We start from the raw sequence: 19,195 nt of genomic DNA, 5'->3' as shown, positions 1-19,195 counted from the left end.
GTTTATAAAACATTAGTACAGTAATACATGCATACAATTATAAATACATTCACATATATTAGGGATATAGAATTTTTTTGCTGCTAGTGGTATATGATAAAGTGGTCAATAAAGTTTGAAGAACACTGTAATAGAAGAAAATCATGCTCTTTGCCAATAAAGGAATTCTTTCAAAGAGACAGTTCTGTACATTTGTTTCTATCAAAAGCATGTATTTTTAAAAAACCATTAAAGATGATAAAACTTGAATAGTGCAGATTTTTAGGAAAAATGTCTCATAAAAAATGTATGGCTTCTTCTGTAACAATGACAAAAGCAACCACCCAATAACTAAGACCACAAAAAAGCAAGTATCTAAAAAGGATGCATAATAATAACTATAATCAGTAATTTTTTCTTAAAACTTACATATCAAAGCTGAATATATGCATACCTTATGACTCAGCATTTCCACTCGTAGGCATACCTTGAACATATATATGTTCACTAAAGGACATACTAAAGAATAATCATTCTTTTCATACTAGCCAAAAACTGGAAAGTGTCCATCAATAGTAAAACAGATGAATAAATTGTGGACTATTCATACAATATAATACTACAGAGCACTAAGAATGAACAACTATTATTCAATAATATGGATGAATCTTCATAATTACAACATAATGTTGAATGAAAAAAGGCAGACACACAAAAATACATACTGCATAACTCCATGCATATAAAGTTAAAAACTGGCAAAACTGATGGTACCAAAAGACTGGTGACAATGAGTCTGTAATATTTTATTTCTTCACCTTTGTGAAAATTCAACAAGCTATACACTTAGGATTTGTAAACTTTTCTGTATGTACACTTTCAATAAATAGGAAAAAATGAAAAAATTATACATGAATTGAACTCAGTAAAAATCAATTCTTATTTCAAATATGGCAACACTCTTTAAGTCTCTGATAAATCTTTCAATATACTACATAAACATCCTTAAATTATTATGCACTTTGTAAAGCGTAATTTTCAATAAATTTGTAAGTACTAAAACCATAGAGTAAGTTCTCTAAGTACCATGGAATTAAATTAGAAATCAATAACAATAAGATAACGAGAAAAATAACAATACTTGGAAAATAAGCCACAAATCAAAGAAATTAGAAACTATTCTGAACTGAATGATAATGAAAACACAACATATCAAAATATATCGAAGGTAGTTCTTAGAAATGTTTAGCTTTAAATTCCATTAGAAAAAAAGGTTCAAAATCAATGGTCTTTCACCTTAAGAAGATACAAAAAGAAGAGCAAATTAAACCCAAAGAAATAGAGGAAAGAAATAAGAAGTCACAGGTTAAAAAACAAATCACAAAGAAAATAGAAAGTATCTTCAGCTGGATGATAAAGAAATACAACATTTCAAAATTTATTGGATGCAGCTACAGTAGTACTTAGAGAAAAGTATTTATAGTTTTAAATCCTTATAGTAGGGGGCAGGGGTGGAGTCCAAAATCAATGCCCTCCACCTTTAGAAGCTAGAAAAAGCAGCAAACTAAACCAAAAGAAGGTGAGCAGTAGTTCTCAACTGTGGGCTATTTTGCCTACCAGAAGATATTTGGCAATGTCTGGAGACATTTTTGGTTATCACACTAGGGAGATATTCCTGGCATTTTGTGAGGAGAGGCCAGGGATGTTGCTAAACACCCTATGATGCTCAAAACAGAATTACCTGGCCAACAGTGCTGGGGTTGAGAAACTCTGAAGTAGAGGAAGAAGTAATAAAGCCAAGAAAGGAATAAACAAAAGAGAAAACAGAAAACAACAGAGAATATCAATAAAAGTGAAAGCTGACCAAAAAAAATCAATAAAACTGATCAATATGTATCTAAGACTGAAGGAAAAAAGTAAAAATTACCAATACAAAAAAAAATCAATATCAGAAATGGAAGACAGCACAACACTATAGACCCTAAACACATTAAAAGGATGGTAAGAGAATATTATGAACAGCTTTATGCCAATAAATTCAACATTTAGATGAAGTGGACAAACTTGAAAAACACAAATTATCAAAACTAACTCAAGAAGTAACAGAAACCCTGAATAGACTTGCATCTATTAAAGAAATTGAATTCACAATCAAAAAACCTGCCCACAAAGAAAACTCCAAGCCCAGAAGTATTCACTGGCAATTTTACCAAGCATTTAAGGAATAAATAATACCAATCCTTCAGAAAGTCTTTCAAAAAATAAAGGAAATGGGAAGATTTCCCAATTTATTTTAAGGCCATTATTACCCTGATACCAAAACCTGACAAAGAAATTACACTGCAAAACAACCCCACAAAACCACAGACTACCATTCCCTCATGAACACAGATACAAAAATTCTTAGGAAAACATTAGCAAATTTGTAGAAAGTATCAGTTTTACAATTAAAAGAAAAAAAAAACTTGTCTGGTCTTCATCCCAACTTCCTGGGACAGAGCTTCTGAAACCTTGGAATTTCCTCAGTTATAGGAGTGTCTCTGTTATTCACAGTGGGCCCCTGGACCACACTTGAGTTTATGCTAAGGAGATGACTTAAATTGGGAGCTGGTCATGCCAGAAAGAACAACCATGCAATTAGAAGGTTGGGGCATTGAGACACTGCTATCAGGCAACCTCTGCGGAGAGGAGGGTCACTAGAGATCGAGTTCAATCACATGGCCAATGATTGAATCAACTGTGACTACATAACGATATGGAAATAAAAACTCTGGAATGTGTGGTTCAGGTGAGATTTGCAGTTGGTGAACATATCAATCTAACAGGAGGGTAATGCATCCTGATTCTACAGGGAGAGGACATAGAAGCTCTATGCCCTGGACTCTCCCGGGCCTGACCATATGCAGCTCTTCATTTATGGCTAGTTCTGATTGGTATTATTTGTAACAAAACTTGTAATCATAAGCATTTTCCTGAGTTCTTTGAATAATTCTAGTGGACAATCAAACCTGAGGGCATTGTAGGAACCCTTAAATTTGCAGCCAGCTGGTCAGAAGTTTGGGTGGCCTGGGGACTCTTGAACTTGCAGCTGGCATCTGCAGTGAGATCAGTCATGTTGGGGACTGCATCCTTAAAATTATGGAGTCTGCTAATTACAGTTGGTTAGCATCAGAATTGCAAAATACAAAATACACCATGACCAAGTAGGGTTTATTCCAGGAATGCAAGATTAGTTTAAGATTCAAAACATCAATCAATGTAATTGACCATATTAACAGAATAAAAAAGAAAAACCCACACTATAATATCAAGAGATGCAGAAAAAGCATTTGACAAAATTCACCATCCATTCATGACAAAAACTTTCAGCAAATTAGGAAAGAAAGGAATGTCCTCAACTTGCTAAAATGCATCTATAAAAAATCTGCAGTTATACTCAGTGGTAAAGAATAAATATTGTCCCAATATCAGGAACAAGGCAAGTATGTTCACTCTCACCAGCTTCTATTCAGCACTGTGTAGAGGTCCTAGCCAATGAAATAAGGCAAGAAAAATAAATATCATACAGATTGGCAAGGAAGAAATAAAAATATCTTTATCATAAATATTATTTAGTGTCTATTTAGAAAATCCTAAGTAATATACACATTATTAGAAGTGAGCTTAGCAACAAGTCAGTTTACAAGGTCAATATACCAAATTCAATGGCCATTAAAATAGCATCAAAGATTATCCTTAAATACTTAAGGATAAATTTAACAAAGTATGTGCATTACTCATGCTCTAAAAAACTATAAAATATTGCAAAATTTTTTAGATATCTAAATAATTGAATAAATGGAGAGACATACCATGTTCATGCATCAAAAGATTCAATGTTTTCAGATGTGTCAAGTCTCCCCCAAATTAATCTATAGATTCAATGCAATCCAAATCAAAACTCCAGCAAGCTCTGTTATTGAAATTGACAAGAAGATTCCATAATATATGTGAAAATGCAAAAGATCTAGAATAGTCAAAGAACTTTTGAAAAAGAAGAACCAAGTTGGAAGACTTATATACCTGATTTCATAACTTACTAGAAAAACCACAGTAATTAAGGCAGTGTGATATCAGAGTAAAGATAAACATTTAGATCAATGGAACAGAACAGAGTCCAGAAATAGATTTATACATACGTGGTCAATAGGTTTTTCACAAAGATGCCAAGGCAATTCAATGTAGAAATCTCTTTTCAATAATTGGTACTGGAACAACTGAATGGCCATTTGCCAAAAAATGAATTTCAATTCTTACCTCACACCTCCTACAAAAATTAACTCTAAATGAATCTTAGATCTAAATGTAAAATCCAATACTATAAAACTGCTAGAAGAAAACATGAGAAAATTTTTCTTACCTTGGATTATGCAAAGATATCTTAGGACATAAGAAGCATGAACCATAAAAGATAAACATGTAAAATGGCCTTCATCAAAATATACAACTTTTTGTTTCAAAAGACACTGCTAAGAAAATGACAAAGATAAAACACTGAGTAGGAGAAAATGTTTGCAAAACACATATGTAACAAAGAACTTGTATCCAGAATGTCCAAAGAACTCTAACATGTCAACAAGAAAACAAACAACTCAATAGAATAAAAGGCAAAAGATATGAACAGACACCTCACCAAAGAAGATATATCAATGGCAAACAATCACATAAAAAGATGCTCAACATCTCTAGGACAATGTAAATTAAAACACAATGATATACTATGACACACCCACTAAAATGGCTAAAATTTAAAAGACCAACAATACCAAGTAGAACCACTAGAAGTACCTTGCTAGTCAAAGTAAAATGATACAGCCATTTTGGAGAATGGTTTGGTAGTTTCTTTATAAAGTTAAATAGATACTTTTATATGACCCAGCATTCTACTCCTAGGTATCCAAGAAAAATGAAAACATATGTCCACAAAAAGACCTGTTCATAAAATTATGTAGCATCTTTCCTTATAAAAGCTAAAAACTATATATAAAACCTAAATGTGTATCAACTGGTGAATGAATAAAAACTGTGATAGATTCAAACAATAGACTCAGCAATATAAAGGACTGAACTACTGATTCATAGGACAACATGAATGAATTTCAAATAACATAATGCTAAGTGGAAGACACAAAATAGTATATATGCTACATTATTTCATTTATATGAAATTCTAGAAATGGCAAAACTGTAGTGCCAGAAAACAGATCAGAAAACAAAGATAGAAAACTGACTATAGAGGCATGAGAATGTTTTGAGGTGATAACAATGTTCTGTATCATAATTGTGTTGGAGGTTGAATGACTGTATACATATTAAGTCACTGAATCACACAGTAGACATTGAGGAATTTGATTTATGGAAGTTACATCACAATAAAACTTACTTTTTCTAAGTTATAAACCTTATCCTGAAATTGAGGCAATAATCTAATCTACCACAAAATACTCAGGAACGAGAGTAAAAAATCAATTCCTTATTCTAGAAGACTAATGATAGAAATTACCAGGAAGTGCATAATTTAAAAACATCATTCCTTTGGGGAATATCTGTACTTTCCTGTATTTAATTTTTTTTCATATCTGGCATATGATTAATCTGTTATCACTTCTTCATCTTCATAACAGGAAGTCAACAGATAGTAAGAAGCATACAAGCAGGATAAGCTTTTGTTTAGAAATATGAAAGCAAACAGAAGAAGAAACTTAAATTATTGGAAGTGGTAGCCTCTAAAAAGCAGAAATTGGAAAAAGAGAGATGAGATGGGAATGTTATTTTTTATAAGCCATTTAGTATTAACTTTTAAAACCATATACATGTATTACTTTTTAAAATGTCAAAACTGAATTTAAAATAAAAGATAACTAGCTCATTCTCTATTCTTAGTGCCAGAAACTAAGGCGCACTTAGTACATACTAAAGTTACACAACATTTGTGAAATCACTTCTTAGGTGAGAGCACAATATTGGGAACTACAGAGAATTCTGAAGATTAAAATTATTGCTCTTAAGCATATTTTCACAAGTTAAAACAGGACATTTAAGAAGACAAACCACTAATTACCTAGACTGCTTCATTATTTGATAACACATTCTGCTACAGAGCGACATTCTAAAAATCTTTAAGAATGGAAAAAATATCACTGATTTCTCCTGACTTCCAAACTGTAATTCAGTATTTTAGGAAGGAGTCAGGCATGGAATAAACATTCAGTAGAGACCTGCTGAAGGGAAAAAAAAATAAAAAAAATAACAGTACCATAATTAACAGTACTCATAACAGAAAGCCCATGGATCCTAATTTTCATTGTTAACACACTCGATTCCTCCCTACAGTACTAGAAGCAGACACAGATGGTATACATCTATTTCAAAGAATCTTACTAAGGGAAGTAAATCACACAGAAAAGTGATTCTCAAAGGGAGTAAGGGATGAGGGGTTGGCAGGATAGCTGAATTCTTGCTCTGGAAGATGAAGGAGAGTGGAGGTGTCTTCTTCCAATGGATACACTCCCCACTCCTCATTCCTTATTGATTTATTTCAAGTTTTAAAGGAAACATTGCTGTGGTGATCATTTTGTAATGTACAGAAATATCAAATCACTATGTTCTGCATAGGAACTAATATATTGCTGTTGGTCAATTATACTTGAAAAACAAACAAGCAAAAAAGAGATCAGATTTCTGGTTACCAGAGGCCAGGAGTGTGGGTAGGGAAATTGGATGAAGGCAGTTAAAAGATACGAACTTCCAGTTATAAAGTAAGTAACAGGGATGTAATATAAAACATGATTAATATAATTAACACTAATGTATTAATATATGAAAGTTGGTAAAAGTAAATCCTGAGTTTTCATCACAAGGAAAAGACTTTTTTTTCTTTTATTTTATCTGTCTATGAGATAATAGATGTTCCCTAAATTTATTGTGATAATCACTTCATGATGTGTATGTCAAATTATTATGCTGTCAATTATATCCCAATAAAACTGGAAGAAAAAAATAAAGGTACCACTGCTTAATATTCATTCATTCATTCTGCCTTTAGTTCTTTTTAGCATTTGTCATATGTTTAAGACTCTTCATTATCTTACTGTAATAAATAAGAGAATCTTCTCTTTTTAATAGTTTTATTGAGGTATAATTTACATACTATAAAATTCAACCATTTTAAGTGCACAGTTCAATAAGCTTTAGTAAATTTATATATTTAGGTACCTATTATCACAATCCAGTTTTAGAACACTTATATCACCCCAGAAGTTCCCCCATGTCCATCTGCAGTCGATCTCCAATCCCACCCTTAGCCCACCACTGATATGCTTTCTCTCTATAGTTTTGCTTTTTTTAAACAAACTTCATATAATGGAATCATTCTATATGTACTATTATGTATCTGACTTTGTTTACATAAGGCTTTTGTGGTTCATCCATTTTGTTATATGTATGAGGAGGTTTTTTTCTTTTTATTGCTGGGTATTATTCCATTGTATGACTATACTATATTTTGTTTATCCATTCACTAGCTAATGGACATTTCAATTGTTCCTAGCTTTTTGTGATTATGAATAACACCATGACCATGCATGTTCAAGTCTTCCTGTGAACTCTGGTAGACTAGGAGACCTACATCTTATAGGACAACACCACACACTAGTTACACTTTACCATTAACATTCAAGTTATTTTTCATATATGTGAAAATGGCCAACAGTATAAGGTACATACTGATACTTGACAAATTAAATTCCTATTGATACTTAAGTATTTGTTTTTTTTTTTAAAAAAAAGAAACATGTTACCCAGTTATTCCTCATAATATACGTCTTAACTTCCAATTTAAAAAAAAAAACAACTTTGTCTCCAATGAGTATACCTGCTACAAATAAACTGACAATGAGAATAAAGATATTAAACATCCCTAGATCAGTTTCATAAAAAGCAATCAATTAAGCCTAAATTTCTTGAAAAGTCTTCACAAAATATGTCAACATTTTGTTAAAAAGTACCTTCAGGTCTACATAATTGTGCTCCAAGTATTCAGCCATTCATTCACTTAGTATTTATTGAGTACCTACACTGGAAGTATAAGAACTCTAAAAATTCAATGTCCCTGCCTTCATGTAGTTTGTATTTTGCAAAAAAAAAAAAAAAAAAGGCAAGACTTATTAAGAAAATTATAACTATATGTTATACACTTTGGCACTACATCCTTACACTGTTAGATAACCACCATATAATTCTTTTTAACTAATTTCTACATACTTAAAAATGTTAAAAGTTTATACAAATAAATCATTTTGTTTCTTTAAATGGTCACCAGATTAAATATGCTGTTTGTGATAAACTTCATTAAAATATTAGGCTTTCAGCTTTTGGTAACCACACAATAAACAATGATTCTACAGAATCATTCTGTAGAAAAATGAGATTCAAATACTTCTTTTTGACTTCTAGTGCCATTTCCAGGAATGTAACCTTCCAAAGGACAACTGACTGAACAACATGTTAAAATGACAGTATTAACTACACCAAATCTTTAGAGCCAGGCCTAGAAGTCTAAATTTTAAATTGTAACTCATATGCATTTGCTATTACCAGCAAAGACTACAGAAACCAATCCTAACATACTAAGAATTACTGACAATATATTATACAGTTTTGTGGAGACTGAAGATCACTTTTGTTATGTTACTCATACAGAAGATATATAACTATCACAGAACAATAGTGATCAAAATTAAAAATCTGAAAATTTACATTTCCTCTAATACCAAGGCAAACTTATCATGTTTTACCCTCTAGTCTCTTATTACATGAAAGGAAAGGTTCTTCATAGTTCCTCAAAGAGAATCCTAAATTATCCCTGACTAATTAATCAAAGTAAGAATAAAGGAAAATCACTTGCTTTATCAAAATACATGACTAACTAAAGACTAAAATTATGTTCTTCTATAATTTAAAAATGTCCATTTCCAATGGCTTTAAAGCTCTCATCATGTGGCCTCCACAAATGGTGTTTACACAGTGTTCTCAAAAGACTATCAAAAATACTTCTCATGATAAACAAAGGCAAGGAAATACATACCACATGAAAACCTTTTTATCCAATGTCATAAAACTAAATAAAAAGAAAATCTTTAACACTTTTCCCTGAAATGTATGCAGTAACATTAAAAACAAAATTATCTACTAAACCACGTATTTTCTCTTGTAAGAAATTCATTACTTAGATAAAATATAAGGAATTTTACTCTAATACCAAGTTACAGAATCCCTCTATCTCCTTGAATACATGTTAAATGTAATCAATGAACAAGTATATACTATGAATCCATAGCATTTCTACAATTAACCCCTTGTAATCTCTTTTTCTATAAATTTAAGTAATTTACTCTCCGTATAGTCATCTGACACAAATAAAAATGGCCCCGTCTATAACATCTTACTGGCTTATATTATTTATCATTTTTACTATAAATACTGTCTTTCCAAATATACCATAAGCTCCTCAACCGCAGGGAAACACGTATAGTAACAGTTCTATGTACATAGTGTAAGCTCAATAAATTTGGCTACTAGTATCTTTAAGAGAGCAGTTTCAATAGCTAGGGGAAAAGGACGCAAGTTGCCAAGGATGAAAAGAGCTCTGGTGGGAAGGCATTAAAGCAACAGGTGCACACCACAAGTTTCAGGCATTTGGCAGAGCAGAAATGGAGAACACTAAAACACATAGATTTCAGGTCAGGTCACTGAGTTTCAGTTTTTAACTAAATTATTAGTAAGGACTGTTTGCTGATCCCAGAAAAACAGATCCCAAGGATACCTCTTATCTCCTAGTTCTACCTGCAAAGGTTACTTTGCATGCAAGTCCAGTTTCCTTATCAAAAATTACAGAAATTAATTCCACTTTACCTCACAGAATTGTTCTGAAATTCAAATTAAATAATAATGTATCTTAAAGGGCTTCGTATACAAGTAGTATACTAAATGCTAGGTGTTACTATTATCATTATTGAAGATGGATTTTACCCTTTGACCCAACAATTCTAATTCTTCATATTTATCCTAAGGATCTAGGTGGACAAATGCACAAAAGTATCTGTGTAAAGGTGTTCATAACATCCCTGTTTGAAATGAAAAAAAAAAAAAAACCTAAAATTAACTTTATGGTACACACATGAAATAGAGTATCATATTTAATCTGGTGACTGTTTAAAGAAACAAAATGATCTATTGGTATAAACTTTAAATGTTTTTAAGTATGTAATTATGTAATCAAAAATGATTTAACAGATGCATATGAACTTGAAAAAATGTTCAGGATAAATGAACGCAAGATTGCAAAAGGTTCATTCCCTTCTTTTATCTATCAAACTGGATCAGGTCCTCTATTAGAGCCCTCACAGGATCCTTTATTTTTCCTCAGTTAAGCTCATCATAGTTTAAAATGATGTATTTATATCTTTAAGTGATAGCATGTGTTAGATGATAATGAAGATGGTATATATATATATACATATGCATACACATACGCATACACACACACAAGCATGCGCAGAGGAGAAAAAAAGTCAGCCACTATTTAAAAATGTCAGAAACCAAAATGAAAATAAAAACAATCTATCCAAAAAATGCATGTTTAAATTACATCAGCACTATTGAACAGACATGGAACCTGGGTATATATTTTGTCAAATCATACTGCAAAATCTCTTTGATTAGATTAGTATCTGGGAATCGTCTTCATCTAAGAAATGACAAAGAATCATGCTATATCCAAAAAGAGGCAATGCTGTTTCACTTGTAAGGAGAAATCTACAAGAGAAAGCTTTCTTCTGGTCAACACTCCTGCCGAGTTAGAACTATGCATATACTGTTTAAAATCCAGCTTGATATTAAACTCAACCACCACCTATAGCTATAAGGGTTGGGTAAATTACTTAACCATCTCTAGGCCACACGTGCTTTAACCATAAAATGTATGATAATATCTTACCTTCATAAAGCAGAGAGCTTTTTCAGATTAAATCCTGAATTCCCTTTCTGCGATTTGTGATCTTCTACATCATAGTATTACATCAATATTCTGGTGAAAGGTCTCTCATCAAATAGGAACAGAAGCAGTTGTCCTACCAACTTACAAGGTGTAATCATGCAAGTCTCCTTCATATGATACTTCCACAGGGGAATATAGTCTTAAGAAATCCAGCAACAGCAAACTTATGCTTCAATGAAGCATTTAATGGAAAGTGTGAGTTTACTGAGGTATATAAATAATTCTCGAGATTTTTTATTTAATCTCGGTTTTAGTGGAAGACAGTATCACAGAACACATCACATCACTCAACATGTGGAAAATACTGAAGAACAACACTAATATCATTAAGAGTTTAACTGCTACTAATTTCCACTTTTGTCCTGAAACTTTGGGACCTTTCTATTGGACAAAGACCCAGCAACTAGTTATTTAATACAGAAAATTTGAGAAATATAAACTACAAAGAAATTTCACAAAAATAAAAATAAGCCTTTATTCAATTAATCTGTGACATTTTTAAGAGCAAAATAGAAGACATAACATATCTCAAATTACTTACACTGGGGGGAGGAATCCTCTAAAACTATCCTAAAAAAAGAATTCATCTCCCTCTCACACACACACAAAAAAACCCCAAAAACCTAATAATCCATGAAGAAGACATCCAAAATACTGTAAAAGTTAAAGTCTTACAAGCAAAAGGGAAGTTGTTTTGTTTTGCTTTTTATGCCCTCAATCTTAGAAGATAGTACCGAAACATTGCTGCTGTTTTAAGATTCTTTAAGGATACTAAATAGAAGACTTTTTTTTTAAATTAACTTGAAATTCAACCATAAATTAGTACAGGTATACCTTGGAGATATTGTGGATTTGGTTCCAGACCACTACAATAAAGTGAGTGTCACAACAAAGTAAGTCACACAATTTTTTTTATTTCTCAGCGCACATAAAAATTATGCTTACACTGTACTGTAGTCTATTAAATGTGTAATAGCATTATGTCTAAAAAACGTACATACTTTAATTCAAAAATACTTTATTGCTTAAAAAAAAAAAAGATTGCCATCATCTGACAATGCCACACCTTCAACCTGTAATAAACGCAGTATCCATGAAGCACAATAAAGGGAAGTGTAATAAAATGAGGTGTGCCTGTACTTACTACTTTCTAGACGACCTCAAAGTAATGCAATTACTATATATGTGTCACAGGTTCCTATCAATATTTATTGCCAATTTTGACAGACTTACGGTTCTTTGCATATATAAGTTCTGATATCATTTTATTCTCATGACACAGAATGACAAGAGTGTTCTTTAAAATTAATTGTAGCTTTCTGAACTCTACTAGAATATACTTGTTTAAAAGAACAGGCAGTTTAAAGATTTTCATTCTTCAAATACTACATATTGTTTTCCTTTCCAAATATATTAACATCCTTTAGAATACAAAGTAATCAGGGGGGTTGCCAAAGCAGGAGTTGCATATTCTTCCATTATTTCTCATTCCAGAGTCTAATCAGACTCAGCACAAAAGAGAAACTCAGTTCCAATTTAGGACAGTCTACCTGAGTTTGAAAACTTTCTACTCCTCAAGAAACATCTACCATGAATGACTGAAAAATTGTGCTGAACACTGGAATTTGACACAACATTGTAAAATGATTATAAATCAATAAAAAATGTTAAAAAAAAAGAAATGAAAAAAAAAAGAAACATCTACTGTCTACAGAACACTGTGATAGATACTAGGGATAAATCTTTAGACAGAAGAGATTCAATCCTTGTCTTCATGGAGTTTTTAGTCCAATAAATGAGACATGAATTTATCAAACAATCAGATAAGTGTATCTCTACAGACTGTGATAAACACTACAAAGGAAAAGTGGGGATGCCATGAGATATGTGACTACCTGATCTACTTTGGCAGATCAGGAAAGGCTTCCCTGAAGAAGTCATTACTGAGACGAAGTACAAGTGTTATTAGATAGTGATACCTTGGCAAAAGGGGAAGAAAAACGATCCTCAGAAAAGAACAGAGAATGTGCAAAGACCCTGAGGTAGGAGGAAACAGAGTACCGAAGGAACTGAAAGAAGACTAGCCAACACAATTCATCAGAATTGTATTTGGGGCAAGAGTGTCCAGGTGAGAAGTGATGATATCTTGGATTAGGAGGGTAGTAAGAAAGGGAAGAGAAAAGAAGGTAGATTCAAGAGTTATTTAGGAGGAAATTGGTGTTACACTGAAGCCATGTAGAGTAGTGTTAGCAGAGTTTTAAAGGTGACAGATCTTGAAATTTTTCAGTTCTAAGACCAACAGTAAAGAAGCTGGGAATCTGAGCTTATCCAATGCTACTTGATGAGCCAGACAGAGATTCCAGCCAGTTCTCTAGAAGCAGTAACATCTCAGTAAGGATGATTTTGGGAAGTGTGCCAGAAAGCCATGACCAAGACTACAGTAAAGTCAACCATGAATTTTTTTAAAATTATGTATTATAGATCCCACTTCCCAGTTGTCAGAAGGATCCCAAATGATAAAACTACTAGGATTGTTGAGGTATATGCTTTTAATATCACATTATATCACTCATTTTCTCTACTTTGTACTTCTGTGAAAGTTAAGATTTCAAGTCTTGGGAGAAGGAAGGAATAGGAATTTATAATGAGTCAATTCTCAGCTCTATAAATTTATAAAGTAGCATTTTATATCAAGAATATCACATTATACCTGAGAATATTAGGGTAATAAAGTCAACCAACTTTATATCTTAAAGATGCTACAGTGTCAGGAAAACAAGTGTCATTTTATGATACACAGGAGATCAATGATCAAGATACGTAATAGGAACAGCAACTGCCACACAGGAAGCTTTTTGATAAGGAAGAGAAGACACATAATACTCATCAACTCTATTCTTTTGTTTCAGATGACTAATAAATGGAAATTTTTACAAGTTTATTTCTTTCTGCTTTCTGTAACCTGTATAATAAAATCTTTATTAAATCCAGAAATAGGTTTAGAGTTAACAGTGTCTCCAGTGTTTCCTTACAAATGAACTAACACTATCTCCCAAGTACCCCAGTACTGGAATTTGATCCTTGGCTCCCCTACTCCAGGAAGCTGAAATTTTAAATGGTATTTCTAGTGTTCCACTTTAACATACTAGTTCTCATCTATAGTCCCCAGCCTAAATACCACATGTCAGTGGACCCCAAGACAATACAGTCTAAAATCTCTTTTTCTTTCTTTTTTACTATTTATATTCCCATGAAAAATTACCTTACTCAGTCTTAGGTGGGGTGGTCCAAAATACATGTAATTATTTTCCCTGGGGTACTAAGAACAATGTGGTATACTTGTAGTTTTACAAATTTTCTGACATGCTGTGTTAAAATACACACTAATTAGCAATGTGGTCCCATATACAATAGCAGAACCCTAACAAGAACACTAGCATGAAAGAGAAACACCACTTAGTCAAAACCCCAAGCTGAGCAAAGTATAAGTTAACAGATGACAAAGACATTAATAACCTGTAACATAATTTGTAAAATCTAGAAATACACATCCTATTTATGCCTCTATATAATCCTTGAGTTATTAGTAAAAATGGCACATTTACAATGATGGGGTGGTATACTGAGTAACCAATATAGTAACTCATCTCTAAAACTGTCAATAAATCACTGTCACAGAACTTCAGGGGAAGAAGGGACTTTGTTGAGTATGTAGTTCATCCACTCAATTTACCATGAGAATAGTAAAGGACAGAGAAAAAAATGTAATGAGTTCATATACATGATTTCTAGAAAGTAGGAAACAATCAATAAACACTTGTAGCATGACAACACAGGTTTGGTTTCCCTATCTGGTACTTTCCCCATGTCTCAAAAGTTAAAAAAAATTTTTTTGTTTAATCTACACATAGATTGGAAAACTCATCAATTCCTGAATACAGATGTTAATTGCTGACACCTTAACCAGAGAAACAGTAAAGAGCAAGAAAATTTATACATTTTTTTAAAATGCTGCATATTATATTTCATCCCAAACTTACCACAAGAAACCCTCTAGACCCACACAAAAACATAAATGCAGCATATTATGCTTATGGCTAATTATTTTTATAATTTTAAAAATTGTTTAATATACAAAATACCTTACCGAAGAAAAGAAGCCAAAATAGCAAACACACAGCTTTAAAGATAAATCAAAAAGAAGGGTGAATCCTAGTGATTTGCCTCAGTGATGTCCGAAAAGCAGAGTGGGAAGATCTGACCTTTTGAACTCTAAACTATAGGAAACCTCAGGTTTTCTGCATCAGTTAGTAAAAGCCCATACTTCTGCTCCCTCCCTAGCCCATCTCCTCAAGTGACTACTTAAGTACCTGTCTGAAGCTCCCCAAAGTCTTCAGGCAAACTTAGTTACCCAGAGATTGCTCTGTGCCCCTCCAAAATGAATGCTTATATTCTCCTTACAAAACTTTGGGGCAAAGGTCTCATTCAATTCTTTTTACCAATGGAAAAGGCAAGCATCTGTTGATTTCGATTTTAAGACAAACCTTTTGAAAACTTCATATGAGATGAATCTTTAGAATTCACTGGCCCTCTAGAACAAAAACACTGAAGAGACAGCTGGACACTACCAAAAATTTTCAAAAAACAGAAGTCAGCTATGTCTGAATACATTCAGACAAGTATTTACTAGGTATTTGTTTTGACCAAAGAATAAGCATTTTCTTTCTCGGGTTTTTGTTTTGTTTTTTTTTTTTTTTTGCTTTGAAAGCTCCCTTACCAATTCAATCTTATCCTTTAAAAAAAAAAGTGCCCACCAACTTCCTATTCTACTTAAATATTTTTATTTCTTTAACGAAACCCTTGATTCTGCTTTATACTGGCCTGAGCTATTCCTGATTTTTAAAAATTCTTGGATCATCCAAGTTTAAAGCTGGCCCAAGATTACATTTAGCATGTGGTTGCACGCTTGGACACATGCTGCCAAGTCTCTAAACTTACCATCCCCCTCAGTCACAGACATCTCCACTTAATAATCCCAGCAAGGAGTTCTTTGGTTGTCTCTCCAGAGTCTATTCCTTCCCTTCTACACAAAGTCAGGTTATGATCCCTAGACTTTATTATTTCGAAAAGGGCAAATCCCTGGGAATGGTGGTAAAAGCACCCATTTGGCTGTTCAGTGTTGCTCTAGACCTGGTATTAGAGAACTGAGGTCAGCAGGGTCAGCACTTCGGTCTGAGTGCTCCCTTCCTCCCTCCCTCCAGCTGCCCTTTCTAAACCTCCCCAGCTTACTACCTGTTGGCAGTGCTGGTGTTGCTGCTCCCGCTGCTATGTTTCTGTGCCCGGCTCAACCTCCGTGGGGTCTTTGAATGCTGCAGCCGGGGGCTTGGCATGGAGGGGAACGTTGAGGCGTAGCCATGTTCACACTCTAAGGAGATAGCAAGAAAAAAAGATAAAGAGGAATACACCCAAATTCATGGATTCACAGATCTGAAGTCCTTGCAGGAACAGGCTGTTGAAAACAAGAGGGAAAAAAAGAGGTACATTTTCCCCACTCTTTCTGGGTGGAAGATAAAATTTCCAGCCCTTGCCTGGACATCAATCCTGTGACATTATATACAGATGCAACTCTCACTTGGAAGGTGTACCAATACCTCCTCCAAACCAAGTAATTTCTCCCTCCTCTCCAAAATCCTTCTCTCCATTTCTGAAACCAGTTACCATTCACCTCAATTATTTTACTTGCCTCAAAATCCCTTTTCCTTTAACTATCCCCACTTTCTAGAAGGTGTCACTCCAAGCCCTACATTTTTGTGTATTTCAAATAATTCAATCACCAGTCTTTGAAGGATCCTTTCTCTCCTGATACCACAATTCCCAGAGTTGGTACTCTTCATATCCCAATCTCATTACATCTCTTAGTCTCCATTCCTAAAGGGATCGCATCACACCACACTTAGGATTGGCAGAGGTCCCTTTCCCACAAGTGTCTGGCCTCCTCCCTGCTCTTCAGCTGCATTGCCTTCCTTGCTCTCAGCTCTCCTCCACCCGGACCGGCACTGCTCCCACCAGCTTCCTTCAGCTCTTTCCGTCCAGGTCCTCAGATCACCTCCACTCTCAGCATCCTCCTTCCCTCCCTCTCCTCTGCTCCACCTCCCCTCAGGGCCAGCTCCCTCCCATCCCCCAGGTGACAGTCTGCTCCCCTGCTCCCCGTGCACATACACTCGCGCCCCCTCACACACATGCACTAATGTACGCCCCCTCCCACAGGCACCCCTCATCACACACGCACCTCACACGAGGCACATTCCTCACACATGCACCCCCCCTCACACGCGCACCCCCTCCTACAGCGGACCCTCTCCTCACAGCGCACCCCCCTCACACGCGCACCTCCTCCTTACAGTGCATCCCTCCTCACAAGCACACTCCTCACACACGCACCCCCTCCTCACACGCACACTCCTCACACACGCACCCCTCCTCACATACACACTCCACGCGCGCACCCCCTCCTCACACGCACACTCCTCACACGCGTACCCCTCCTCACACGCACACTCCTCACACGCGCACCCCCTCCTCACACACGCACCCCTCACCCGCCGCACCGCAATCCCCGCGCGGAGCAGGAGTGCGCGGGCTCAGGCGGTGGAGGAGGCGGCGGCGTCCAGCCGTTACCTCGGTCCCGGCGCTCCAAAAACTCGGCCGCCTCCAGCAGGCGCTGCACGTTGATCATCCGCACCCGCTCCATGGGCACCGCGGGCGGCGACCGGGGCCTCTCCGCGCTCCCCTCCCCGGCCGACAGGAGGCGCCGCCGGCGGCTACAGCCCGGCGCCGCCCGGAGACATGTGCGGCGGGCAGGCGGGCCAGCCCTGTCGCAGCTCGGCGCGCTCTCTGCCGTCCCCGTCGCCCCCGCCGCCCCGCAGTCCCCGCAGCCCCTGCCACTCCCGCCGCTCCTCCCGCAGCCCGCACGCGGTTTGTTTACCTCTCCGCGCGAGCACGGGGGAGGGGCGGGAGCAGTGCCACGGCCCGCCCCCTCCCGCCCCTTCCTCTGCCTCTTGGGAAATGTAGTCCTGCCCCGCCTCCTGCACGCCGGGAGTCGTAGTACGCACGCCGCCTCAGTACGCCTGCGTCCGCGATGGCCGCTAGGTGATGTAGTCCGCTGGATTTCCCCGTCCCGGTTATAGACTATGAAGTTTTCTGGCCTTTGCTTCTCAGACAGAAGAGTTGAGAGAATCTACTCCCGGGAAGGCCTTTTTTCAGTGATTCCCTGCAAGTGCCCAAGAGCCACAGCATTCTTTATCCCAAGTGCCACGTTCTGTATCTACTACTACTTTCTCGGGAAACTTATGTGCCTAAGCTTACCCATCTGCGGAATGTGCTGCTCAGACAAGACACAGGGAAATACTTGAAACTGTTCAGAAACAGTTTACTTAGAAACTGTTTCTGAAACAAGGGATGATCCTATCAGAGCCAGAGAGGGCTTCCTATGGCCCTTATTAAAGTAGAGGGTTTTTTTGTTGGGAGATATTTATTTATTAATTAATTAATTAATTAATTAATTAATTTATTTATTTATTTACACACACACACACACACACACACACACAATTTTAAGAAACTCCTTTCTCCTCCTTCAGCCCCTCATTCATGATTTTAGAGGTTAGGAAACTTCTCGGGTGCTTGCAAGTGAAGGATGTAATTCAGTGTGTAAGTGATTTGGTGCTGGAGTCACACAGGGCTCAATTCAAATCCTGACTCTGTTACTTAACACTAGCTGTGTGGACTCTTCAGGCCTCATTTTCCTCATGTATTAATGGGTATAATTACTCCAGGTATCCAAACATGGAAAGCCTGCTGTCTTCCAGGTACTGTACTAGACATAATGTGTACAATAATGAGAGAAACAGACATGGACCCTGCTCCCAAGGAGTGTAAAGTCCATAGGGCTTATTGCGAAGATTAAATGAAATAATTCCAGCAGTTAGTACATGGCACTCCATAAATGGAAGCTATGATGATTGTTTCCTTTCATGTTCTTCTCCATACAGAGGGAACTGAAGGCAAAGGCTAAAGAGAGCAGGACCACATTACAAGACTGCCAATGGATGCTCTCACTGC

At 35.8% G+C, this 19,195-nt stretch overlaps 1 protein-coding gene across 2 annotated transcripts in view; it reads right to left on the bottom strand.

Annotated features, from left to right (window-relative positions):
- MXI1 (MAX interactor 1, dimerization protein) overlaps positions 1-19,195 on the bottom strand; it is a 76,563-nt gene that overhangs the window by 41,598 nt on the left and 15,770 nt on the right. Inside the window, exons 1-2 of one of the 2 annotated variants that reach the window (XM_006200212.4) lie at positions 17,753-18,058; positions 16,367-16,499 (exon numbers count right to left, since the gene is read on the bottom strand). In XM_006200212.4, coding sequence (XP_006200274.1) covers positions 16,367-16,499; positions 17,753-17,825 — 206 coding nt within the window. In that variant the 5' untranslated portion in view covers positions 17,826-18,058. Of the gene's footprint in view, positions 1-16,366; positions 16,500-17,752; positions 18,059-19,195 lie in introns of those variants that run through there. The other variant, XM_006200215.4, reaches the window with a different exon arrangement.

Source organism: Vicugna pacos, chromosome 11 (assembly GCF_048564905.1).
Source record: "Vicugna pacos chromosome 11, VicPac4, whole genome shotgun sequence".
In the NCBI taxonomy this organism is placed as follows: Eukaryota; Metazoa; Chordata; class Mammalia; order Artiodactyla; family Camelidae; genus Vicugna; species Vicugna pacos.
This window is presented reverse-complemented; position numbering and strand designations above follow the sequence as displayed.